Source organism: Stylophora pistillata, chromosome 9 (assembly GCF_964205215.1).
Source record: "Stylophora pistillata chromosome 9, jaStyPist1.2, whole genome shotgun sequence".
NCBI classification, from domain to species: domain Eukaryota; kingdom Metazoa; phylum Cnidaria; class Anthozoa; order Scleractinia; family Pocilloporidae; genus Stylophora; species Stylophora pistillata.
This window is the reverse complement of record NC_142527.1, coordinates 18,985,201-19,010,671: the sequence shown is the minus strand read 5'-3', so window position 1 is coordinate 19,010,671 and position 25,471 is coordinate 18,985,201. Positions and strand designations below refer to the sequence as shown.

At 36.2% G+C, this 25,471-nt stretch overlaps 3 protein-coding genes and 1 pseudogene across 7 annotated transcripts in view; 2 read left to right on the top strand and 2 right to left on the bottom strand.

The window, feature by feature from the left end:
- Positions 1 to 20,093, top strand: part of LOC148723663 (uncharacterized) — a 270,515-nt pseudogene extending 250,422 nt beyond the window's left edge.
- LOC111331331 (RIB43A-like with coiled-coils protein 2) lies at positions 1,644 to 6,513 on the top strand. The gene is made up of 6 exons (XM_022936422.2): positions 1,644 to 1,895; positions 2,212 to 2,293; positions 3,985 to 4,267; positions 4,544 to 4,952; positions 5,589 to 5,755; positions 6,148 to 6,513. Exons 1-6 carry the CDS (start codon positions 1,779 to 1,781, stop codon positions 6,227 to 6,229), a joined length of 1,140 nt encoding a protein of 379 aa, XP_022792157.2. The 5' UTR covers positions 1,644 to 1,778; the 3' UTR covers positions 6,230 to 6,513.
- On the bottom strand, positions 6,349 to 22,259 carry LOC111331332 (histone deacetylase 11). Of its 5 annotated transcripts, none has more exons than XR_015991417.1 (15): positions 22,071 to 22,259; positions 20,372 to 20,520; positions 16,540 to 16,640; positions 15,633 to 15,749; positions 14,279 to 14,321; positions 14,060 to 14,136; positions 13,765 to 13,827; positions 13,140 to 13,236; positions 11,773 to 11,842; positions 11,443 to 11,498; positions 10,734 to 10,786; positions 9,932 to 10,018; positions 9,376 to 9,457; positions 8,894 to 9,151; positions 6,349 to 7,847 (listed from the first exon to the last, which is right to left on the bottom strand). XR_015991417.1 is itself a non-coding variant. In XM_022936425.2 (14 exons), the coding sequence occupies exons 1-14, from the start codon at positions 22,109 to 22,111 to the stop codon at positions 9,135 to 9,137; spliced, it is 1,053 nt and encodes a 350-aa protein (XP_022792160.2). In that variant the 5' UTR covers positions 22,112 to 22,259; the 3' UTR covers positions 6,349 to 9,134. The 5 variants fall into 5 exon arrangements, 3 of the variants coding, with proteins under 3 accessions (XP_022792160.2, XP_088588390.1, XP_022792158.2); XR_002694906.2 differs by having other exon boundaries at positions 8,894 to 8,987; positions 22,071 to 22,258; XM_022936425.2 differs by having other exon boundaries at positions 6,349 to 9,151.
- A 948-nt stretch (positions 22,260 to 23,207) lies between these two features.
- LOC111331330 (ryncolin-2-like) overlaps positions 23,208 to 25,471 on the bottom strand; it is a 2,503-nt gene continuing 239 nt past the window's right edge. Inside the window, exons 1-3 of the mRNA XM_088733463.1 lie at positions 25,370 to 25,471; positions 24,299 to 24,679; positions 23,208 to 23,534 (exon numbers count right to left, since the gene is read on the bottom strand). The exon at positions 25,370 to 25,471 is cut by the window's right edge and continues 239 nt beyond it. Coding sequence (XP_088589589.1) covers positions 24,411 to 24,679; positions 25,370 to 25,439 — 339 coding nt within the window. The 5' untranslated portion in view covers positions 25,440 to 25,471 and the 3' untranslated portion in view covers positions 23,208 to 23,534; positions 24,299 to 24,410. The remainder of the gene's footprint in view (positions 23,535 to 24,298; positions 24,680 to 25,369) is intronic.

Genomic DNA, 25,471 nt, shown 5'->3' with positions numbered 1-25,471 from the left:
ACAAAGCTCGTATCCTAATAAAACCAAAGGTTTTGTTAACAGCTATACAAGGTAAATTACACAGTTAAAAAATTAATTGAATGATGATTGGTTACCAAGGAACGGAATTGTCTATTTTAAATTGAGACAAAAAAAGCTCCCCGTTCTCTGGTTAACTTGGACACTTCGGGTGGCCTATTAAAGAAAGATCTAGGATGAATGTATAAATCATTTAATGATCTGGCTGTGTAAAGCGTTCCGATTCTAAAAAGATCAAAAATCGAAGTTAGATTTTTATCAATTTTGTGGTAAAAACCGTTTTAAGTCTAAGTGAGCAAAGTCAGTTTGGCAGTTTCTTAGTGAACATCGACAAACTTAAAAAAAAAATTGCGACCTTAATAGATGATTTATCATGTCAACCTAATTTATTTGCAGAAAATTAATTGACCAGCTGCTTTTTCCTGGTGAAGAAGAAGAAGAAGAAATATTATGTAATTAACCCATCCTCTCTAATAAACCTCTCGTATGAAGCTTCCATTAAGTTTTCATGAGCCCTCCTTCAAGCTGTGCGACAGAACAAACTGTACTCTTAAAATCCTGTACCCGCTACATAACTCTTGTCAAAATTAAAGTAGTTAAGAATCGTTCGATCATTGTTGTATCCAAATACTTGTGTGAAATATGTATGTTATTCCAATCCCTTTCAATGTGGGTGTTTCAAGGTTACCCCTCCCCCCACCTACTGCCCCCAAGAAATATGAAAAACAACTGCAGTTCAGGTTTCTTATCAACATTACAGAGGGAAGGGGGGGGGGTGGAGACCATTTGTCTTGACAGTTCATTTTCAATAATTTTTTCCTGTGTTTCCTAAGAATTTTGCCGAGGATTGCAGTTTGACTTTTAAGTGATGTAGGTTATCAACGAAAGGTGAGCTGAGAAACATTTCGAGACAAAAATGATAACTCGTAAAATTCTTCTTTCCGAGTGACTTTTTACGGAACCCTATTCCCACGAACGCTCCTGTCAAAAGCCCCCCTAAACATTTTCAGCTCCCCCCCAACTCAATTGGGGGGCACTCATATATGTACTAATACAGACTTTTCAGTAATCAGCTCTTTTAAAAGGTATCAACGTCATCAAGAGAATATAAACTGTTTACAATCTCTTGCCGCCACAATTGTTTGTCTTGAGATCATGGGAATGGAAAAATACTTCGAAAAACATGTACAAATTCGTCCTGCTTCCCACGCATTTGCCGTCTTACCTTGGTGGCATGTTGAAGAGCTCAAACGGCATCTGGCCCAGAAGACAGTTTTGAGCCCCTTTTAAGCCTGAATTTTTTTCAAGCATCACATCTTTGCATCTCTTGCAACCATTCCTTGCATCATTCTTTGCATCTCTTGCAATCATTCTTTATAATCGTTACGGTGGCCAATTTATCATTTCAACTTTGTTGATAATCCAAATTATTCTTTTAAATCTACTCTTTGTTCGGAATACTTACATTCTTTTTTAATTTCATAGTGTGCGTCTAAGACTTGTTCATTTTTACATATTCAAACTTCGAGGAATGTTATTTTACGTGGTGCGGACCTATTTATGGGAGATGGAGATTGAGGCGAGTATCTTTTGCAATGCATCATGGTATGCATATGTTACCTAGCAACCGTTCAAAAGCAAAGGAGATGGATACAAAAGGCAAGCAACAAGAAGCGTAGCTGTAATACAGGGGAAATCTTTAAGAGAATCCACGATCTAGCCAGGTTGCGGTTGTGTATATATCTTGAGAAGGAAGAAAAATGTATAAGCTCGACCTTCCTGTAGATATGAAGGAAAGCGCTGCCATAGAGAGGCGACGGAATCGAGAGTTGCAGCGCCAAAGTAGGATATTCAACGCCCGTGTTCGAACCATTGGGGTAAGTGTTTATTTCTTGTTGATTTAGTTTGAAATGACGATAAGAACGCGAGCGAAAGTGATACTTGAAAGATTGCATTGATTTTAGAAAGGCAAGAGTAGTGTTTCTTATAATTTTGTTGTCGTATTCGTCTGAATGTTCTTGTTCTTTTAACTGGGAACGCGAAACTGGGTTCGAAAATGAACACCGATTGAAATTGAGCTAATCTGAACCACCTGTGGAACCGGTTTGGGTTAGCTGGTATTAGACTGTGCTATGGGTGTTTTGATGCCACTGAAACATTCTCAAGATTTTTCCTCGTTTTTATTATGTTTAGATTGACTTGAATGCGCTTAACGAGCAAGTGCAAGATCGTACACGACGCGAAGTTGAAGAGGAGAGGCGACATAATGCGTTTGGTAAGTATCCCTTTCCTGTAGTGTCTGACAGCTGCAAATAGAAAAATATTCCCCACAAATGGCCACGTTCTTTTCTTTTTGGTAATTTGAGAGGTAAACAATATCTCTCGAATAAAATGTAAAGAAAACTCTGAGGTTGTTAAGATAACACCAAGCTTAGCTTGCTGGCTTGGGTAACTCGGATGGCCGATGGCATATTTGCCAGAAAGTTATATCGAGATTGGCCCGTAGAAAAGCAAATACTAGAAATGCAAAAACTAGAAAAGTATTCCTCAGCCAGTCAGACTTTGAATCAGGGTTGATAACTACTATAATTGGATGTCAACGTAGCTATCAGACTTAGGCCCTGTTTACAAGCGAGGAGGGTAACCCTTGTGCTAGGGTTACCCTAGCAGGCAGGTCAAAGATAGCCCAGGTTTACAAGCAAAATTTCACAGATAGGGTTACCTACCACCCAGGACAACTTACCTATGCTTGGTAACCACACACATTGTTATCAATGTTCAAAGGGTCTGGAAACAAGTAAAAAGTTGTCCCGGGTTGGCAAGTTATCCCCAGCAGAGCGTTTACAAGGCAGCTAGGGTTACCCTGGTGCTAGGGTAACCCTAGCTGCCTTGTAAACACGGCGATGAAAAAAAAGAAGAAATGTGGGAGCATTAGGGTAACCCTCCTGCCAGGGTAACCCTAGCACTAGGGTTACCCTACCTGCTTGTAAACAGGGCCTTAGATGATAGCACGAAACAGTATGTTTGTGTATCCTATAATTAACAATTATTCCATGAGTGCGCGTTGGATATGAGTTGGCTGTAATCATCTCATATCCAACAAGCGCGGGTGGAATGATTGTTTTATTAAAAATGCCCCCAAGATATTAGACAAATCTTAACAAATCTTAAATTTTTTAGCTCCCTTATAATTTTAAGCTGACGTGTATGCTTACCATATTTGTAGATTATGGTATATTGGCTCATATACCATAATGGCTGAGCCAATAAAAAGTCTTGAATTGCATTATCCAATGATCCAGTTTTTAATAATTACTTTTATTAAAAACTGGATCACTGGATATGCAATTCAAGACTTTTTATTGGCTTAGCCATTATAGTATATGGGCCAATATACCATAATCTAATATCTGTACATTGCAGCATCCAGTTTTATCTTACAAAATAAAGTCGAGAAGATATGTCTAATATCTTGGGAGCGTTTCTTTTTTAATAAAACAATTATTCCACTCACGCTCGTTGGATAGATGATTATAGCCAACTCAGCGCTATGCCCCTCGTTGGCTATCTATTATCTCATATCCAACGCGCACTCATGGAATAATTAAGTACACTGTACATGAAGTTATTTCAAATCATGTGTACAGTGCAGATTGGTATCTAGACTGATTCGATTGATACTTCCACTTTAAGTACTGTGCCGTCAGGAATCTTGAGTTGATAAATATTTCTACCCAAGGTCTTGAATAAGATCTGCCGGGTGGAGTTAGAGTTAAAGGAAAGAAACAGCCATTAGTCAGGATGTGTTTTAATTAAGGTGTCAACTAACTATCAGGCTGTGGAGACGACCAGCTTCTGGGTGATTGTTGGTCAACTTGTGACCATTGTAGTGACTAAGGCTACTAAAAGTAAACATGATCAATGTTCTATGTTTACTAACTGAAATCTTTTTTGTTACGATTACAGCTGCTGACATGACAAGAAATGATAAAATCACCATCTTACTTCAGAAGCGTCAGGAACATGATATGCGGGAGTTGAATAAGGCTGTGAATGAATTCCGTCAATCTCACCAGCAGCCAGATGGTAGACGTGAATTTGACTTGAATGATCCTGATAGTTTGAAGAAAGATAAACCTGCCAGGGTATCAGATGATGACCCTCGTTGTGGAGTGGCATCACTTCAGAAGTTTGTCGGGGAAGATTTGAATGGCAAGGCACGTGGAAAGTTACAGCAAGAACAGGCACGGTAAGGGAACTATCTGAGTAATTTTTTCTCTATTAAAAGGGTGCATGTTACAGCTGAGTGTTGGCATCAAAGTTGAAGTTACAATTTCCAAGACTGGTTCAGGTAAAATGATCAAGAGCCTAGCAAATTTCTTAACAGTAAAAGAGTTGCTTTATGCTACTGAACATCCATGCTGGGTTGCTGCAAAAATTGAACTCTAGATTTGGCATGAACCCTGTACTTGCAACACTTTTTAATTAAAAGTTAAATTTTTTTTATCCCTTTCTGATTATACAGGGAATGGATCAAACAACAGACAAATGAGAAAGATCAAGCTTTTGCAAATCAGAAGTATGCAGACCATCTTTATGATTTAAAGGCAAGAGAAATGGACCAAAGAGCTTGTGAACTTGCCAGTGCTGAAGCAGATTGCAGGCGCGCAATAAATATGGCAACTAAAGACATGAATCAAGCTTTGGCCAGAGAAAGGAAGGCAAAAGAAGATGCAGAGAAACAGCAGGAACAAGATGACAACTTCACTGAAATCTCTAACTCTGTGTTTGGCGACATGCTTACAGAAAATCCTGATGTGGCCCAGAGTGCCTTTGGACCTCATAGGGTGATCGCTGATCGCTGGAAGGGAATGACTCCAGCTCAACTGGCAGAGATAAGACGCATTCGACAAGCACAGATGGAGGAGAAGGAGGTCAGATAAGTGTGATGTAGTTTCCCCACTACTGTTGATCAAGATCTTCGATAATAATAATAATAATAATAATAAAAGTCTTTATTCCATCATAAGATAAAACTACATATCTTATGTTACAATGAATTTGGAAAAACTACAGAAATCTACATACATATTATGAATTAAAAAGTATGTCATTACAATTAATGGAGCTTAAATATCAACCTATTTACAAAGGTGTTCATAAAGCGATATGTTCTTGAAGCATTTTAAAACATGATTCTTTACATCAATCCTCAAAATGTGAGCTTCTGAATTTACCTTGACTGTTGAAGTTTCAAAGTTTGAGTTTCGAGTTGACTCTCAACTTACATGTACTTTTGAGTAGTAGTTACAAGCATGGCACAATGAAGTAGTGGACTCTCAAAGTCTAAAAATGATTAAAATAAATTGCAGATTCACCAGGGAAACTTTCTTAAGACAGGTTTCGGCATGACTCATGCAATCATCAGCTCAGTGACTGTTGAACCATTTAATTTTTTTTGTGTGTGTGTTACATGCAAAAACATTAAGTTATGGAATACAATTACAATATTGAAATGAGTGCTGTTATGATAGTTGTTATGATTTACTTTAAGTTAATGTTGTCTACAGAGACTGAAACAAGAGGAAGAAGAGCAGGAGAAGGAATACAGTAGATTGAGGTTAACACAGGCCAAGGCAGGAATAATAGCAGAACGTGCAATTGAAAGAAAGAAAAAAGAGATTGAAAAGGACCAGGCAGATGAGAACAGAAGACTGGCAGCTGAACAGAGAGCCAAGTAAGTTTCCAAGTGATTTAAAAATCTCTAGCTACAATATGAAGGCAGCCAGGGTTACCCTTGGACCTTAACTGAGACAGTTTACAAGTTGTTGGTAGGACTGAAGTTTTTTTTTTTTGATTGGCTAAAAATGAGGGCATTGTTCTTGTAAAACACAGCTGCAAAGATGTAACACAAACTTGTGCAGTTGTTAGCTAACACTAACGCTGAGTAACACTTTATGTTATTATCTGTGCTTATTGCACAGGTATTTTGGAGAATGACCTGGGGGGAAAAAGGTCTTTGAAAAGACTAGCTTATTGCAATTGGTTGTCATCTTAAATGCATATGAAAGAGAAATAAGATTCAGACAACAGAGAATTTAACTGCTTTATCCTCTGCTTTCCTTTCAGAATGGATTATCTTGACAGCGAAGTCTACACCAATCCCCCTACAGCAGCTTACTTTATGCAGTTTAACACGACAAGTAGATGAGGAACTCTCAATATTTTATGAAAAGCTGTAACAGTTGTGATAATGCATAAAATTATAAGGGAAACATGCAATTATTTTTGACAACTTTGTCAGCTCCACAAAATAGAAATGTTAAAGAGTTTTATACAGTTGTCACAATTTTATTGACATTTCAATTGTACTATTATAATATTTCTTTCTAACCTGTCTTGGTTGTACTGTACATTTAGTTTCTAGTATGTTCAAGGCATTTAATAAAGAGTCTCTAAAGACTTATGACACCAATAAAAACATGTGATTGTCCACCACTTGTTTAACATTTTACTCCCCAACATCAGTATGCATAATTATTCTCCATACATTTTGTAGTGACAAGGTTGTGACAAAGAGAACTTGGTTAACAATCAAGAGCTTCTTTAGTTGGTGATTATTTCCTTTATTCTCATGACTTTAATGTTTGATTCAAAGCTGGTATTGTGAGGAGAAATTATGTGCTAGTCACTCTTGAGTGACTTTTTGATGAACTTGTAGATTCTCCTTGCACTTTGGCAGGTAGTCTTTTGTGAAAGAGAGAGAAGCAGAGAGTGCATCAAAAGCCTTCAGAGGCATTTCTCTGCACATTCCTTTAACCCTTTGAGCCCTTATAAGACACACCTAATTTCACCTTACAATAATTATCACCCCTGAATCACACATTAAGCTGGGGTGTCATTAAGGGCCAGGCATAGGGCGAATTGACTGGCTGAGGACACATTTGCCCACCTGGTTTGACCATCAAGAGGAAGTCTGAAAACCTTAATAAAATCCCTGATTGAGGTCATTATAGAATGAATCTAAAGTAATCACCAACTAAAGAACCTCTGACTCGTATACTTCTCTGAACTATAATTTTGATGAATTTCATGTCAGCTTTATTCATTAATTTTTTCAACTCACTTCGGATTTCTGAAATTTGACTTCTATAATCTTGAAACAAAGAAAAATTTACAGTAACAACAGGCTACCATTTAATTCTGAGATTTCTTCTAAACTATACCAGCTTCACTAAACTCTTTATATGTACATCATTTCTTAAATATATTCAGTTAGAAAAAAATAATGAGAAATAAAACCTGGATTGCATTTTAATTAAAAATTCTGACTCCTGAATTTTCTCTAGAAATGTCCAGAGAGTACATTAATACTATTTATTTGACTAGAATGAGGCTTAAAAATATACTGGTGAGACAATAACATTTTTATTCATATTTACATCAAACTTATTGTTAAGTGTTGGAAAAAAAAAGCCCAGTCCAGTGCTGCCAAGACAAATCCTGTTTATAAACAAATACTTGCTACTAATCAAAGCGGTCAATCCCAAGCAGGCAAGGTAGTCCCATCTTACCCACTTGGGTAGCCAACCAGAACACAGATTTTGCTTCATAGTACCCACAGGCCCTACTAGCTGTATAATAAAAGTTAATATCAAAGTTTCAGCTTCTTCAAATTTTATCAGTTAATACTTCAGCATAAGTAATATTTCACTGTACTTTCAATTCATAATTTGTGGAACATAAACTTGTAAATCTCAATTACAGATTGTTCTAAAAGGTGTTATAGGTCATTCTACTTTCACTCTTGTTTCTGTTTCCCCTTGGTCCTTTGGAATAATAAAATCAGACAGTTTGTATCATAATCATTTAATCTTATGTTAAGTTCACATTAGGTTATGGGAGCACAAACTGGAAAGAGTTGATAAGGGTTTAAATTTCATACATTTTTCCTGAGCACATGATAAAATGGGTATCCAGTCGTTTTGTGCCCACAGTCATTTCGTACCCAGTCAATTCATAGTGACCTTAACAAATACATATTAATATCTTATCTGGAGGAGATGCTTTAGCTGGCTGTATAGTGCTCAATACGTAAAGTAGAGCATAAATAGAAATAGTAAAATCAACAACGAAACAAAGTTTCCATGACTCGTAGTTTCATGCTTTCGCAATCATCAGACGGTCTGATGATTGCGAAAGCATGAAACTACGAGTCACGGAAACTTTGTTTCGTTGTTGATTTTACTATTTCTATTAACATCTTATTAGATGTTTTGTTGTGTAGTGTGGCTGAGTATTTTTATGGGTTGTGCCATATTTTGACAAGCCTATAGGGTGAGTCAAAACACAAACAATGAGTAAAAATATTCAGCGATACTACACAACAAAACATTCAATATGAGATCTTTTATCCAACATGCTAAATTGTTATTTAAGTTTGGGTAAATTTTGCAGATATTTATTTACAGGGAGTGCACAACAGAACAAATGCAAAGCGGAACATAATTGGCGTGTTGTCATGTTGCTGTTTCTATTTTCTTCAATAAATGATGAAATTTGATGGCATCTAACTGCTTTTCTTCGTTTGTTTTAAGCAAGAAAACCTGTCTAAACAGTTCTCTGGGGTACAAAGACTGTGAGATAAAAATAATTATGTACTCACTTTGGGCCTTATTTGTATTCTACATACTACAGTTGGATAATAAACTTATTTATTAACTAGTGCTTGGTAACTGTGATATTTTTAATCGAACAGTCTATTATTTATACTAATGACTTTCTTAACAATAGCAGCAACTGTGGGTGATTTTTTGCGCCGCTTGTTTATTCTTTTAGACTATTATTTCAACTGACTGGGAACGAACTGACCTACCTGGGTCTGAAACAGCTGGTAACAACAAAGAGGGACCTAATACCTTATTACATCAACAGTATCAATTGAGGGTCTGACATGGTTTCTAACTACACTGAAAATAACAAATGAATTTAGTTTGTCAATGATAATGGCTTAAAGCCACTTTTTAAAGTTTATTTGACAAATCCTACTTAACTGTGATTTGTGATCCTGTAAGTGCCATTTTTGGGGTCAATTCAAAATTACATTTTAGAAGTGACTAAGAATTAATTTTCCCTAACAATGAAAACATTTTCATGCAGAAAGGTAATCAGAAATCAGAGATGTACATGCATCAATTTGGAGAAATTGATTTTAGTTATCTAACACAAACTTCTGGAAGCTAAAGTTATACAAAACAGATTACAAAAAGTATAGAAAATTGGTATTTGCATCTTGGTAAGGACAGAGTAATAACACAGACTGATTTCATAATTTGCATTTTAGTGCGAGAACCTTACCAGAATCTGAATAATTGCAGCTTATAAGGCCCTGTTCCTGTAAGTTTAGGATAGAGTCTGCAATAATTCTCGCAGTTCTCCTCTGAAACAAAAAGACAAGGCATGATCAGTATAACTAGTTATATGGCAGTGGCATATAAATTTCTTTCTACCAAACATACTGGTAATCAAATAATAAAACTAATGACAAAAGTACTATTAAATTCTATTTCAGAGTAAATGTAACACAATTATTTTCAACTTGCAAGGTTTAAAATTGTATTTGTTATCCTCTTCCAAACTGCTCGCTTCAATTCAAATTCTTCAAAAGTATGTAACTTCCCTTTACAGTTATAATGTCTTAAATCAAATATAAAGGTCATGAGAATGAAAAACAATGGTCACCAACTACAGAAGCTCTTGATTGCCGACAAAAATCTCATTTTCAGCACCTTAAGAAATGTATAGAGAAGAGTACGGAGAAAAACAAACTGATGTTAGAGTGTAAAGGATTACGCATTCATATTCTTTTTTTTTTGGTTTTTTGTTAGTTTTTTCTTTCTAATTTGTAACATACCTGGTATCCTCCAGAGGTCAACATAAAGATTGGAATGCCTCTCTGCCGAGCTTCTTGAAACACAATTTGATCTCTCTCAATGATTCCCTGCAAGGTGATCACGGTTTTTGTCGCTATTGTTAACTATACATGTACATAATAATTATATTTTACATTTATCAGGTTTGTATTAGTCCTGAGCCAACCCCTGGGGTTTTGCCTCTTGCCTCACCCATCAGCTAAGAAGAATATAGATATTAGCAGGCAGATCATTATGATTATTCTTAACCTCTCAACTCCCACAAGTGAACAAGACAGAATTTCTCCATAAAATATCAACACAATATCAAGCAGACAAGTCATGGGAATAAAGGCTAGTATCAATTGGGGGGATTATTTGTTGATCAAATACCAAATTCTCTGATCTAGCATCACAGGAATTGTATGGGAGAAATTATTACTAATTAGATCTTAGGAGTGAAAAGGTTATTATGCCAGTTGATATTTGTTGCCTCTCAAATAATGCACAACAATTATAAATTAATCTTTTGTCACCCTAAACTCTTCAACTCCCAAGATCTGATTATGAATTCACCTCTCTAGTTGCTACAAATTTCCTTGTAAATTGGTTACAAGAATTTGGTGTTCAATCAAGGTAGCAACTTCTACCTGATAAGTTTGAGTATTCTCATTACCTGTTTGCTGGATCATGTAGGGATATTATAGAGAGAAGTTACAGGTTAATCACTTCTGGGAGTTAAAGGGTTAATTAACTCTAACTGTTATACTCTACTGAGTATCTTCAGTTCAAGCTTTCACATACTTGTGGTGTTATTGCCAAGTTACCAAGAGGATCCCCAATAAGAATATCTGTCCCTGCAAAGAATTCATTTACAGTACATGTAGTCAAGAACTTTAAAAGAGCTTTGTATGTAATAATACCGTGTATATAGTACTCCTTTTCTAGACATTGGTTTTTCTCGTGTTCCTAGAAGACCACAATCAAACTGCCTTTCTCAACACAGCCCACTGTACAGGTAAAAAGAATTCATCAATAAATTTAAGTTGCCTCCGCTCAAACTGTTAGTGATTTCTTCTAACTTGTTCTATCAACAATTGGCAAAGAACAGCTGCATCTATTTTATGTCAATGCCAATTAAAGATTTCAGAAAAAATTAAACTCCAATTGAGAATATATATAATATCATAAAATTATAATTTATTAGAGAATACTAGACGGACTGAAAAAGGTACATTATGGGGTTTGGATTCCACAAATGGATGCTAAGCTGGTTGCCAAGTTTTTCAATTTGTGTGTCACTTAATGTCAATCTACAATTTAAGTTTTACTGCTGACATAAGGAATCCACTGTCTACTTTTTTTTTTCTTCTGCCTACCAAAAAGTAAAATAATAAATAAATAAATACATTTTGGAAAGTTCTAGGGATGGAATTCCATATTTGCATACCCTTTTAAAGTTGATGAGACAGTACAATGTACCTGATCGGGTAATGCCTACACTGTAGCTCACCTGCATTATATGCTATGATATCAGGATTAAACTCATTTAAAGCTTCTGGTATGTGCCTAAAGAAAGAAATGGAAGTGTGTGACCAGTTATGAAGAAATCTATAAGTTACAACAATGTACTCCAAGTCATATTTAAAAGACAATCATGCGCTGACAAGTTCCACTATTGCGTTTACATGTACTTGAAAACAGATGATAAACCTTGTTAATCAGAAGGAGACAAATGAGAAAATACTTCAGTTGTAAAAATAGTAGGCATTTTATCACCAAAATTAAGAAGAAGTCGAGGTACAGTCATGTAGAACAAAATAATTAAGAACAGCCCCTTTACTTCTTCAACAGTGGAATATATGTTTCATCATCTGTATGATGTCTTAGCTGCACATTCTTCTTTATTGCTCCTGAGGAAAAATGATTAGAAATCATTAATTAATTCAAGTACCAGTGTAGGGTCATCAAGATAAAAAGCATGCAAGAAAAAGATGCACAGATGTTGCTAGATGACATAGTCTAGAGCAACTCAACTAGCTTCTTGGGTGTTTTTATAATTTCTGAATGACAATGCTTCATATCTAAATGAAAGAATGGCTGACCCATGAACAATAAAACTTATTAATGAATACATTAACTGTAACAGTTGTATTTATTTAACTTAAGAGATATATCCTCTGCTACACCTCAACACTAGCAAATGATTGTTCTGATGAAAAATATACCAGAAGTAGGTTCTTTTTTTACCAAACTCATGTATAAATGGGATCAGAGAGGGATTCCACTCCCTCCCCCCCCCCCCACCTGAATTTCCTGAGGGAGCAGGCCTCACTGGCACCTCTTAACAGCCACATTACTGAGATACTTATAAATCCAAAGGAATCTTCTTTTTCGGAATACCTGTACATATTTTTATCCAAGGCTAAGGAGTATCCTTTTTTTACAGGGCTGGGGGAATTATGCACTATTTTATGAGAAATTATGCACATTTCTTCTGTGATTATGCACCAAATTTAGCAAATTATGCACAAATTATGCACAAATTATGCAATTTGTGCAATATTAAAAGTATTGAATTTTACATATCTTTTTAATTTATATGTAAGTCCATATTAAGAAAACCTAATTATTAATAATTATTTGCCAGGATATTGCTTAACTCTCTCTTTGGCCATTATATTGTAATTTTTTTTCTCTGGTTTGAAAAAACTTTCCATTTTAAACACGAAAAGAACAGAAAAGAATACTTTTAGCAAAATGGCACCATTTTTCTTTCGGAAGCATTGATTGGTTCTTTTTCCTCCAATCATACTACTTGTAAATCAACAATTAGAGCCCAGATCCCCAGCAGCAAAAGACAAGAGGCCTGTTTGATTTTACTTGTTTTCCTGCATGTTTGAGACGATCTTTTCAATTAAAAATACAGTTTTTGCCATCAAAATTCACTACAATTTGAAAAACTATAATTTTAAAAAGTTTTGAAGGTAGTTAAATTTATCTTTTAGGATATATTTTTTTTGAAATATCGAGAATTATGCGGAAATTATGCACTTTTTACAGGATTATGCAAATTATGCATTTGAGCTAAAATTATGTGCTTTTGCATCGGCGCATAACTCCCCCAGCCCAGTTTTTAGGATCTCTGAAAATAAGAAAAATTTTTTTCCCTCAAATGTCACCAAATACGATGAGTAGCAGGTGTGTTACCTTTGACTTTGGTATCCCCTGGGTAAATGTAAGCATTGTAGACGTCTATGATATACACCTGATCATCTCCATTAAAATCAGCTTCATGACCATTACCCTGACAAAAACAACAATGCATCAGAAAATATTTATGTTGTAGTTCAATTTTATCCTTGGTTCAAATTTTACTTTCCTTTATTCTCGGTCACGTTAATGTATGATAATGAGTTTGAAACAAAGGAAAATAAAATTTGAACCAAGGATAAAATTGAACTACAACATTTACACTGGTCAGAGTATAGTTCTTTCATAATGGCAGACTTGATAAATTAAATATATTATTCTTTTCCATGCATGAAAACTACATGTAGCCCTTTCATCTTCACATTTGAGAGGAAATGCTTTTGTTTCTAAACATGTTGTCCTGGCCAGAAGGCCTAAAATACATACATTGCAATGAATTAGAGTAATTGGACCTGCCAGTAATGAAAAGTGGTCTATGCTTGTAATGATACAGTCAAGCCCCTTCTCTGCCACTTTTGATCACAGTATGTTCAACCAGGCCTTCTTTTAAAGTGATGCCTAGTGCCAGGTTATCTGAATTCCACAGGCTAAGCAATGTGTTTCTGCATCAAATAAACAATACCTGATGGGCATCGAGATCAACGATCATGGCTTTATTCACACTATCCACATGCTTGAAAAGAAACTGAAAAAAAGAAAAAATTGGAGGAACAACTACTCAGAAATCTTCATAAATACTGAGCCTTAACACTTTCAAACTTCAACACTTTCACATTATCATCCTTCAAGTTTAAGGTAGCTTTGATTTCAAATCTATGTGTCAAAAAAAGCCATTATAAAATTAGTATATTGTCAGTAAGAGAGCTCCTTTAAGAGAGGCTAAATAAGAAAACAAATTTGTGAGCCACATAGCTTACCTTGATGGCTAATGTTATATCTGCATAAGCACAGAAGCCCCCTCCTTGGGACCCAGAGCAGTGATGGAATCCACCCCCTTATGGCATGAAAAATGGAAAAAAAAAATCATTGACAGTCCTACATTTTCACACCAACATCCAGACCACAGATCAAAAAAATACAAAGTTACACCATATCAATTAGGCATTATAACAGACATAGATGAACAAGGATCATACCAATATTTATTGCCCAGCCTCTTTCAATTGCAAGCTTAGCTGCCTGGTGGAATAAGAACGTAAACATGCACGTATGAAATAAAATTAAATTTCTGTATTTACTGTATTTCCTCAAACAAGCACCCTGGGGCTTACTTAAAATTTCGGCTAGAAGTGGGGGTGCTTTTGGAAGGATAGTGCATATTCAAGGGGGGACACTTAATCATTATCATCTATTTTCATCAAATGCATCCCAGTAATTTTATTATCATAAAAACTACAGCTCATCAAGGCTAAAGAATAGTCCAGTTGTTCCTGGAAGTTTATAACATTTACCATGAACACATGAAGAGCAGCTAGTACATGGGGATAGAAATGTATGGAAGTGATTTAACCGATAAGGAAATATTCTCCTGTACAAACTGCAAAGTGGTTCAAGCTTAGTAAGTTGTAAGTAAAGTGGCAATAGAAATAGGTTTCCCTTGTAACCCTACTAATAAAGAAAGTGAGGGACTAGGGAGGAGCACTTATTCAAGAGGGTGCTTGTTTGACATTATGGCCTAAGAGGTGGCCGCTTACCGAGGGAATGGTGCTTGTTAGGGTGAGGATGCTTATTAGAGAAAGGATGTTTATCAGAGTGTGGGCTCATATTTGAGGAAATACAGTACCCTAAAATCAAATAAGTCACTACTTTTGTTACAAGGATCGAAATTGTCTGGAAAGTTCGCAAAAGTCAATGTCACGCGATATGTTGTTTCAAGAATTTTCTAGAACTGTGACTCAGTTTAAAAATAGAGTTTATTGTAATAGTTATAAATATTTACTATTGTAATGGTTATAAATGGAAACTTCTAGACTCTCTTCGGATGCTTATATAAGCAGCTCGCTAGTCGGGTTGTTGTTGTGATTTGGCACTTCGTTCCCTATTTGTGATCTTTAAGTGATATTGTGTGACAAGTGACAAGTGAAGGGATTTTCCCGTTTGGATGAGACTGGCATTCTGCTGTCAAGTCCAGAGTTGTTTACCATGGAGTGTGATACTGCGAAGGAAGTCTTCAGGAGATTTCACCAAAGAGAAGGACAGTACTTTGCTTGTGGTCAGATAAGCGTAGAGAAGTACATAGTTAATTTTAGTTGGATTGTTCCAGGAGTAGTCGCTAGCTCGTTTAAGTTATCTCCCGTTGTTTACAGTTAAATAAAATGTGTTTCATGGAAATAGCAAGGTTATTATCTTTCTGCCAGTAATCAGTTACCGTAACACTTTGAAATAATTTTTGTGAAATAATGGACCTTGGGCTTACATGTCAAATGATAACAATTTGGCCAGCATGCATATAATTAATGTTTATATATCAAAATAATCTGGCAAATTTACCAGTATTGATCCACCAGTCTGAATCCTCATTGGCCTGAGGACTTTACGCTGCACAATAAAGTTTGGCAGAAGGGCAAGGGGAGGCACTTCACATATCATGGCAACACGGGCACTCCACTGTAAGAGATGTACAGCAAATTATTATCCAGTTAATAAATAACAGGGCTAGCAATGTTCTACAGTGCACTGTACTTGTACCAACAAACAAATTAAAACAATTAAATGGTCAAGATGATTGAAGTGAGTAGTTCAAAAAGCTTTGACTCATACAAGCTAGACCTGAATTGTAATAATAGAGGCGATAAGCTTCTAAAAGCAAATATCCAAAAGGAAAATGACTGCATAAGCCTCTGGAGTTTATTCTTATAAAAAAACACCTTTCTCTGTATCAATTACTGGTAGTCTCCATTGTATTGTTTATTTTAATTGTTATGCACAACCCATACCCTTGCAAGTTTCCTTATAGAGCCATCGATCAATTACATCCCTAATAACTGCCCAAGAGTAACATGATTCTAACTTAGACATGGCCACCTCAAATCACTAACACTCTCTGAGCTTCCAGGTTTTTCAAGCTTCTGGTTGTTGGCTGCCATAGTTTTTGTTGAGATTCAACTTAATTCAATTCAAATCAATTCTCTACGATGGCTTATCTTTGAGGAATTTTCTATAAAATAATGTATAACCCACACTCCCTTGTGGAAAACCTTAAAGCAAGTATTCACAGTGGCTAATTTGCTAGAATATAAAGTTATTAATAAGAAATGTTTATGGAATACTTATACATTCAGAACTTTGTTCAGGAGGCCATAAGCAGAGATGTCCACCTCTGGGGTTGTCTTTAACAGTAACTGTTGTTCATTAGAATTTGAAAACCTACTGAAGATATCTAGAAGATTATTCTCACCCTTAGGCTATCTAAATAGCTCTCTGTGTGTACAACCAACAAATCATCATTGGTAGCTTCTCTGGGTGTCACAACAGTGCTATCATCTACCATCTTTGCATCTAAAACACAAAACATTTATCAAAAATTCAATTTTAACAGGGAGCACTTGAAATTCATCCACAACCACCATAATTTTAAAGATAATTTTAAAAAAACCATACCACATCCTCAAACAATTGACTATCAGTTAAAAAATGTCTCACAATAATTGGCAGGTGGTTAACAAAATTTAATTTTATTCCTACTTGTTTTGTCCATACAGCTACCGCTAGTAAAAGGGAGACCTGGTTGAGGAAAACACTCTTTTTTTAAGTGCATCAAAGTAATTATACTTCAAAAGTTAATAATAATAATAATAATGATGATGATGATGATGATGATGATAAGAAGAAGAAGAAGAAGAAAAAGAAGAACATGATAACAATAACAGTAATAAGGAATAAATAAGGAAAGTATTACTGATTGAGATGGGCTACCCATGGACAAAAAATCACGACGTGAGAGCCATTGAGAAGGCAACTAAGTATGGACCACCTGGGTGGGAGCACCAGGAGAGATATCCAGGACAGCATGTAAACCAGTGCAATATTATCATTGATGCGCTGGGAGGATATTTACGGGAAGTTAGCAAGGCACCGAAGGATCTTGTAGGAGACTTCAGTTGATGAGTAGCTTTCCAGATGTAGAATTCCATTTTCACAAATTCACTTCATAAATTATCATGCCCTCAGTCAAGATTTTAAGCTGAACATTCAAGTTTCAAAATACATATTCATATATATAGACAATATTAGGATAATTTTTAGAGCTCCAGTCACTAGGAACTTTTTCCTATTTTCAAGAGCAAGAATTTTTATTAGGTCTGAACATATCACCTGTCATCAACAAGTGAATCATTTACAAATGAATGCAAGCACATCAAGCAGATGTTTACAAAACTCAAGTACCCACTGAATCTCGTCAACTCAGCTATCGCCATGTACAAGAATTCTGCAACCTAAGGCCATCATGAAACTCCAACTGCAACTGACGCGGATTTACAAAAAACCATCAGGATAATTTTGCCATTTAAGGAGGCTTGAAAGGGTTTTCCACAATTAACAGCAAGTGCCAAACAGTAAAAGATATCGGGACTGTCAAACTTATCATCAGGATAATGACTTGACATATGCATAACACTATGTTAGGGCAATCTTTTAAGGGGGTTCGTCAGGCATTATCTGTTGCCATGGCAACAGTACAGTAGTGCTAAAAGACCCTCTAAAACTCAGTTTTTGAAAGATATCTCAAAAACCAAGTTGCTGACCTAGTTTTTTTTTTCAAATTTCTTAAACATCATCACATTCTCTACCTGTATACATGATATTAAAAAAATTATCTAGTAGAACTTGAATTATTTAGGAAAATGCTGTTTTAAAATGTAAACAAATTTCCACTAGATAAATTTTTTTAAAATTTTCTTCAGGAACGCATAATGATGAAATTAATTTGTACACAAAAAAATCAGGGTAGGTCACCAAACTAATTTTCGAGATGTTAGTTCATCAACTTAGCAAGCTTTATTTCCAGTTTTTGCAATTTTAGCTCACACTTTTATATCCGGTCACATGTTTTAAACAATACCGCTGACTCAAGGGCTCATTTTCACGAGGATGAGTCCGGCCGTGTCCGCGGATCGATGGATGCCCTCAGCATGGAAAATATTGTTCATCCTGAAGATGGATTCACATTGTTTTGTGATTTTACACATTCCTGAAAAGTGAGTCATCATTTGAGACTCAGACTGCTTACCGTTCCAAGAGTTGGAAATGAACTCCAGAGAGAAACTCCGGAGAGAATTCTCTAGCGGAATTGAATTCGATATATGATGCCAAGTTGATTTTGCAGATGGTGCCAAGGCCAGTACTCCATTGAAGCCTTTAAATGTTGAGTTTCTTGTACAGAGATTGTAGTGTAACATGAGACAAACCAGCATCTGCCAGCTTCTGGACCATGTTTGTCGAAAGATGAAGATTTCCATTGAACGTCTGGATGGTATCTTGTCGCTGTTCCAAGAAGATGGCTTGATCGAAGGCCTCATTCGACAATGCACATTTACCATGATTGACTGATACAATTGTTCATATGCAATTTGAAGTGGAAGAGTGAAAACAATTTGGAGTGAAAAGAATTTGCTTTGATGAAATTTCTATCATTTTCGAGGTACTAGAGGTATGAACAAGCCTTGACTTCATTTTTCTTTTTTTCTCTTTGCCACTGTCATAACCGTGAACTTTCATCATTCCGTTTAATTGGAAAACAAAACAAATTTTGCAATCCTTTCTTAACAAATGCCAGTTTTCATTTTCGTAGTTGTAATTTACAGTTTATCAAGGGAAATATTTACAATCTTTCTCGCAAGTTAAAGATGAATATTTTATTTTAATTTACCGTCTGTGGTTGAATTAGAATTAAAGTCTCATCTACATTTTTACGATCTCTTGTTTACTGAAAATTATGTTTATTTTTGTGGCAATGTTTACACTTCTTCATTTCTGTTAATAAAACTGTCAATGTTTACCATCCTGGACCAACAATAATTTCATTTTCCTTTTCATCTTCCAGTGAGTTGTTTTCGAAAGTTTTCGGTCATTTCATTTTATTAGGAATCAAATTCAATGCAAAACAAATCCTAGCACTCAGAGGTATCCACCTAAATTTTTCGCTGAACAAAGTAAGATCTACCGAATGCACTTGACGCGACTTTATTGATGGGATGTCGACTTCACAATCCTCCTTTCACTCATTAAATAAAATTTTTTCAACCACTTTTGGCAAGAATCCCACCATCCGAACAGTTTCCTTCTTGCTTTCAAGAAGTAAACTTTCCATTTTTGTTTCTCAAACAACCACCTCTACTGGAAATAATAGAGGTGCCGGCAATTTTGAAACGCTCATGGCAGCCATGTTACAACTCGCCCACGGATCTGATCGCACACACTATCGCTTATTTCTCTCGCGAGTAATTAGCTTGCGTGTATCTTGGAATCCATTCTCTGTGCGGTCAAAAAAAACCCTTTCGAGCCTCCTTAAAGACCAAAAATCGGCCCATGCAGCAAGACAACAGTTGAAAGATCTTAGCCAAGAAATCTGAACTAACCTACAACCAGTCTTCACAAGTCACAAGATCTAGGAAAAGCTTAAGATACAAGAGGAGAAACCTGCTTAATCAATCACCAATGCATTGTTTACATTATTTTAAATGTGATTTGTGCGATGCAGATTATATCAGTTACACCACACGCCATCTTCACCAACACATACAGGAGCATAAGCCTCGGTCATTGGCAGGCATATGAAGGAAGTCCATGGTGTAGCATTCACTGACCTCGCCAAATTGTTTTCCATTCTTAAGAAATGCAGAGGAAAACTGGACTGCCTTATTCAGGAAATGCTATTTATTCGTGAACGGAAACCGAAGTTAAACACACAGTCAGACTCAATACGTGCAAAAGTATTTATTTAAACATAATACCGCCCACACTGACACGTCAAACACCAATGACAACTAAACAATTATTATTCTAATGTACTCTATCACCTTTGTTTGTATTTAATCTCGAAACTACAACTAACACTCCTACTTGATAATGGAGTCAAGATGACTTCGAAACATCGTAGTTTTATTATAAATATTTATTATCAAGTGTATTTTGAAATTTTCTCTTATTAATATATTGATTCTTTTAAAAATGCAAGCAGGTTGCATTTAACCTTATATGACTCAAAAATACAGGATTCCATTTCCTACCTTTAAGATACTGAAAAACCTTCCCCCATTTTCCTGAATCAAATGGATGAAGCCTTTCCAAACCCATGAAACCAATATTATAGTCATCAGTGTACACAATGGGCCATTGATTGATTTTTGCTTCTACATACAAATGACATTCCTGATCACTAAGACAAAAGAACAGAAAAAAAGGAAAGAGTTGACTGTTGATATAGCTCAATGGGTAAGGGCATTACCCACAGCTAAATCCAGGTTCTAAAATGAAGAATTCCTACTTTGCATCTTTGAAATATCATAAGTTTGTTCCTTGTAGCCTGAAAAGTTTTCCCATCCTTGTAATTATTTCATTTATAACAGTTTAGAAGTTTTCATTACTTGTTCAGTTTTCATTTGCTGTTTTTTTTAACCCAACTGAAAATTAAGATTTGGATATATCAACAAAGTTGAAATGGTAAATTAGCCACCGTAATGATTACAAAAGCTGACGTTTCGAGCATTAGCCCTTTGTCGGAGCGAAGGGCTAACGCTCGAAATGTCAGCTTTTGTAATCATTACGGTGGCTAATTTACCATTTCAACTTTGTTGATATATCCAAATTATTTCGTTGCTCTCACCGACGCAGCCCCAAACAGTTTCTTTCGAAACTATCAGCCTTTATTCAGTTGAAAATTAAGATGTTTACAAAATCCTGTTTCCCTGTGTAAGTTGTGAAATTATTTCTGCCTCTATCATAGTGTTAAGGGCTTCCCTGAAATATATTTCTCCTTAAAAATCGTTTGGTAGAATAATATCTCTCAGACATGCATTATTTGCCTTAAGTCAGTATACAATACAGAGGCCACATGATTCTCTATTTTACCCAAATACATTAGATACCCCTGCCTTCCACCAAAATAAAACCTGTTTGTCTTGCCACAATGTTCCCACACCAAGCTTTTAGATGTCTACTAACATAGCTCACACATTTATTCATGATATGGGGTATCTAATTCCTCTAAAGCAATGACCTTTAGGATTAATAAGGGTCCCTACAAACTTGCCCCTTATCCCCTTTTAAAAAATATGTTTTGTGACATTATCCAGCAGAACCAAAGATCCTTGTAGAAAATAGCTCCCTGGTGTTTTCTATAAAGGGTTTCATTAAAATTGAGTCAAGGAAAGACTACTCCCCTCAAGCTGGCCTACAGGAAAGACTCAACTACATTCTTTAAGAAGTCTTAGAAGTCTAAATAATGTACACACAATCGAAACGAAATGAAAGTAGGCTCCCTGTTCAAGAGCAGGCTTCTCTGATCTATCTAGTAGCTTGCATTCAAAGTCTTCGTTTAATTAAACATATTTCATTTATGAGCCTTTGATTTCAACAGCTAAGAATGTTATAGGCCGATAACTCAGAAAGCGAGCGATCTTTTTGAATGATAATCTTGCATTGTGTCCCTGAAAACAGCTGTCAGTTCACAGAAACTTCATCAGAAGGAACTCTCCCCCACCCTCTATCTACATCATGTAATAAAGGCGATCGGAAAGAGATTATTTTCGAAAAAACTTAACTTCGCGACACGATTTCACTTTTGAGTCACCTTTGCAACAAGAGCTCGCTTCAACACACTCCTGACATCTTACAATATGCCCTCAATTTAAAAACTCGTTCATTTGACTTAGAAACGTACTCAAAGGTTGATTATACAACTGATAAAAAATGTACCATCATGCTTACCTGTCATGTTCCTCTTTGGTGAGTTTCTCAAGGACTGACATGTCACGTCTCGTTTGCCAATAACAGTTATCACTAATGCATTATGTAAGGAGAAACTCCATGTCGAAAAGCTAACGTAAAGAGAAAAAGGATTTGTATGACTTGACCCGCCATTTTGGTTTTTCGTATCCAGGACCTCGCCACGCAGGAGTGTTGACGCGGGGACTTGATCCAATTTTGCTAGAATGCGATAAAAGTTGGCATAAATTAACGCTTACAAGCAGTCCAGCTAGCAGCAGGGGCCCGTTTCTCCAAAGTCCCGGTAATTTAACGGCCCCGAAGCCATATTTCAAAATCAAAAGTTAATCAACAGAGAAGAAGGTCGACGTTGAAAAACGTGGTTAGCACTTCCTTTTGTTCCGCTGAATAAACTAATCGGGATTGCCTTTCTATTTTAAAGTTGAAAAGTCAGACGCCGGTCCTAGGACACAATAACCTAATAGTTTACGTTGTGAACAAAGCGGCTTGTCAATTAAAGGGGTCAGTAGAGGGCGCTTACGTTTATTGCATACGTGATAGGCCCTACTTTGACCACCCGTATGCGTTAAGTGGTTGATTACGAGCGAATCGGGTGGTTTTTTAAGTGGGTTGGGGACTGGGTACTTTGGGCGTATTGAGGTGAGGAAGGAATGGGGTTTTTGGCTGCGACTCACGTACCCAAGTCTTCGATCTTCCACAAACGGCAAGGGGCATATAACACGGAGAAACAAATTTCCTGCCTGCTATTTTAGTTGCAGCAGCTCTCGACTCTTGAATCTTAATTGAAGTTTGTAAAAAATACTGTGGTCTGCAAATTTCTGTGTATGACACGTTTGAAAGAAACCTCGCATCACTTTTTATAATGAACTCAAACCAGATGCTACAATTTAAAAAAAACTTTAGTCATGATGATTCATCAGGAAATTTTCCAATAAGTCCTCACCCACTTATTTAGTTTGAATCCTGAAATAAACCTATAAAACAAGGCAAGGAGTAAAGACAGGGAAAGAGGGAAGGTCCCAGAAAAGGAATGAGAGACTAAAGTTTATAAAAAGAGGCCAGAGAGATAAAAAAAAAATGGGTAGGAAAGAATCATGATAGACAAGAAAAATAACCTGATTAGGCAAATATTTCTCTTTAATAAACCAAACAAAATTTAGGATTTAATCTCTCCTTTGCGATGTTAGAACCCTGTTGGTCTAATTTTCATTTCCGCTCTCTTGACAGAGTAGTAGCTACCCTTCCAGTGAAACCAGCTTACACCATCAGCATTTGAGTGTTTTCCGTGATGATATTGACCATTCAAGTTCGAATGGTAACAACTTTTATACCACCAAGCTCCTTTATAGTTTGCAGCACAGTTACCACTCTTGTTGACGTCATTATCCTGATCTTTAGTTGTGAAGGGGTAACCACGATGATAGGAAAGAGAATCACCAGCTGTACCTGAAATTTGCTAAAACCGTAAAATTAATATTTTAACTGCTAACTTAGGGTCAAATTTAGAGTTTCAGATAATTAAAAGATCATTTTATTTTTCAAAAAAAATTGAATCTTAACTTCTCTTGCCCATTGTCAATCATAACTTATTTCCTCCCATGTAAAACTGAGGTGAATAATTTCTGAATTGTGTTTATCAGAGAATTTATAATGATTCTAGATTAGCAACAGCATTTGCGGATGGCTTAGCTCTAAATAAAGGAAAACACAAAAAAGAGAAAGAGAGAAAAGTTTTGGGGACAAAAATTAAAAACTTTTTCCCATCTTTAGGTGAGGAAAACAATGCGATTTATAGAAAAGAAATAGTGTGATTCGTGAGTTAATCACACTGCTGAAAGCCAATCATATCGCTTCGCTATTTTGCGGTAGGGATCGTTAATAATGTATTTTAAAAAAACAAATTTGTTGTCATCGTGATTTCAAAGTGGATGTAATAATGTATTTTAAGGAAGAATAACTTATTATTGCCTGAATTCAATTGCTTTGGATATTAAAAGCGACCTAAACATTAATAGATGACCTCACCCAGGTAAGGTCCAAGACTGAGCTGGTACTTAGTCATCTCATAATGTATTTAAAAAAAAAATTTATTGTCATAGTGATTTCAAAGTGGATTTAATAATGTATTTTAAAGAAGAATAACTCATTATTGCCTGAATTCAATTGCTTTGGATATTACAGGCGTCCTAAACATTAATAGATAACCTCACCCGAGTAAGCTCCAAGACTGAGCTGGTACTTAGTTCTCTCGCTGGTAACGGAAAAATAATCGTACAAGGCATACGCTGTCTTTCCATTAGGGTCTTGCAGATCCACACGAAGCTAAAACTTCCCACTGTCTGTCAGGCGGTTTATCTTGTCCAGTCCCAACCAAAACTCTCCATTCAGATTACCAAAACCATTTTTGTAGTCGGACCAGCCAAGGAAGAAATCAACAGAACCGTCCTGTCTATTCTGGAACACTGTCCACCTCCCACCGGCTGTCTTTTGGTCACAGAAAAAAACAAAGGCACCTAAACCCTCAGGATCTATTGTATAAACACCGCTGATCCTTTGACCAGATTTGTACAGTTCGGCGCGGCTCTTCGAAACTGTAGGGATAAAGTGAAGAAGTGCTACTGTTAACGCTCTAATAAGCCCCAACCGTGTTTGTGGCTATTGATTTCTATGGCTTCCAGACCGGGGGGAGTTGGCTTATTACAAAGTGGTCCTTCTAAGCGGGGGAGGCTTATTCTCCTTATAGCAGTCCTTCAGACTGCAGTGAACAGGGTGTATTTCTATGCTCTGAAAAAAGATCTCATATCAAGTTAAAACGGAAACTAATACAGGCTTCTATGTAAAATACTTTTTATATTACTCGGAAAGAATTTGTCGTGCAGGAAGGAAGAAAGGAGAGGGGGGAGGGGAAGGATCTTGCTAGAAACAGTCTGAGCTCCGGACGAGTGCATGGGGTCCTCATCATGATTCAATCAAGAGGGGGTAGTTAAATGATTTTGAATCTTAACAAGAGCCAATTACGGCCAGTTCGTTGATAATTAGTTAAGTGCAAGTTTAACAATCAGTCTGTCAATTGATAAAGTCAGTCCGTACACCAATCAATAATTCAATCAGAAACCTGATTTGCCCCATAGATTGCCTCGTATTACAGTACTTGATTAGTAGTCTTTTAAAACAGTTTCTTCATTTACAATGCGATTCCTATCGAGTACAACGCATCGGGAAACTCGACTACATCTTAAACTCTTGAAAGTCTAAAACTTGCCCACATTCCAAGCTCTTACCTTTACCAGTGGGTTTAGTTCCTCTTCCATCTTTGACCATCTTGTGGATATCAGCGAGCTGCATTTTCATTTCGAGAAGTAGTTTTTACATCTCTGCGTTGG

Coding starts and splice junctions, on each gene's coding strand:
- LOC111331332 (XM_022936423.2), bottom strand. CDS start 22,111: ATGTCAGTCCTTGAGAAACTCACCAAAGAGGAACATGACAG. Junction 20,521..22,070: donor ACCAAAGAGGAACATGACAG/GTAAGCATGATG, acceptor CTTTTGTCTTAG/TGATCAGGAATGTCATTTGT. Junction 10,019..10,733: donor ACTTGGCAATAACACCACAA/GTATGTGAAAGC, acceptor ATCACCTTGCAG/GGAATCATTGAGAGAGATCA.
- LOC111331331 (XM_022936422.2), top strand. CDS start 1,779: ATGTATAAGCTCGACCTTCCTGTAGATATGAAGGAAAGCGCTGCCATA. Junction 4,953..5,588: donor CACAGATGGAGGAGAAGGAG/GTCAGATAAGTG, acceptor TGTTGTCTACAG/AGACTGAAACAAGAGGAAGA. Junction 5,756..6,147: donor GCAGCTGAACAGAGAGCCAA/GTAAGTTTCCAA, acceptor CTTTCCTTTCAG/AATGGATTATCTTGACAGCG.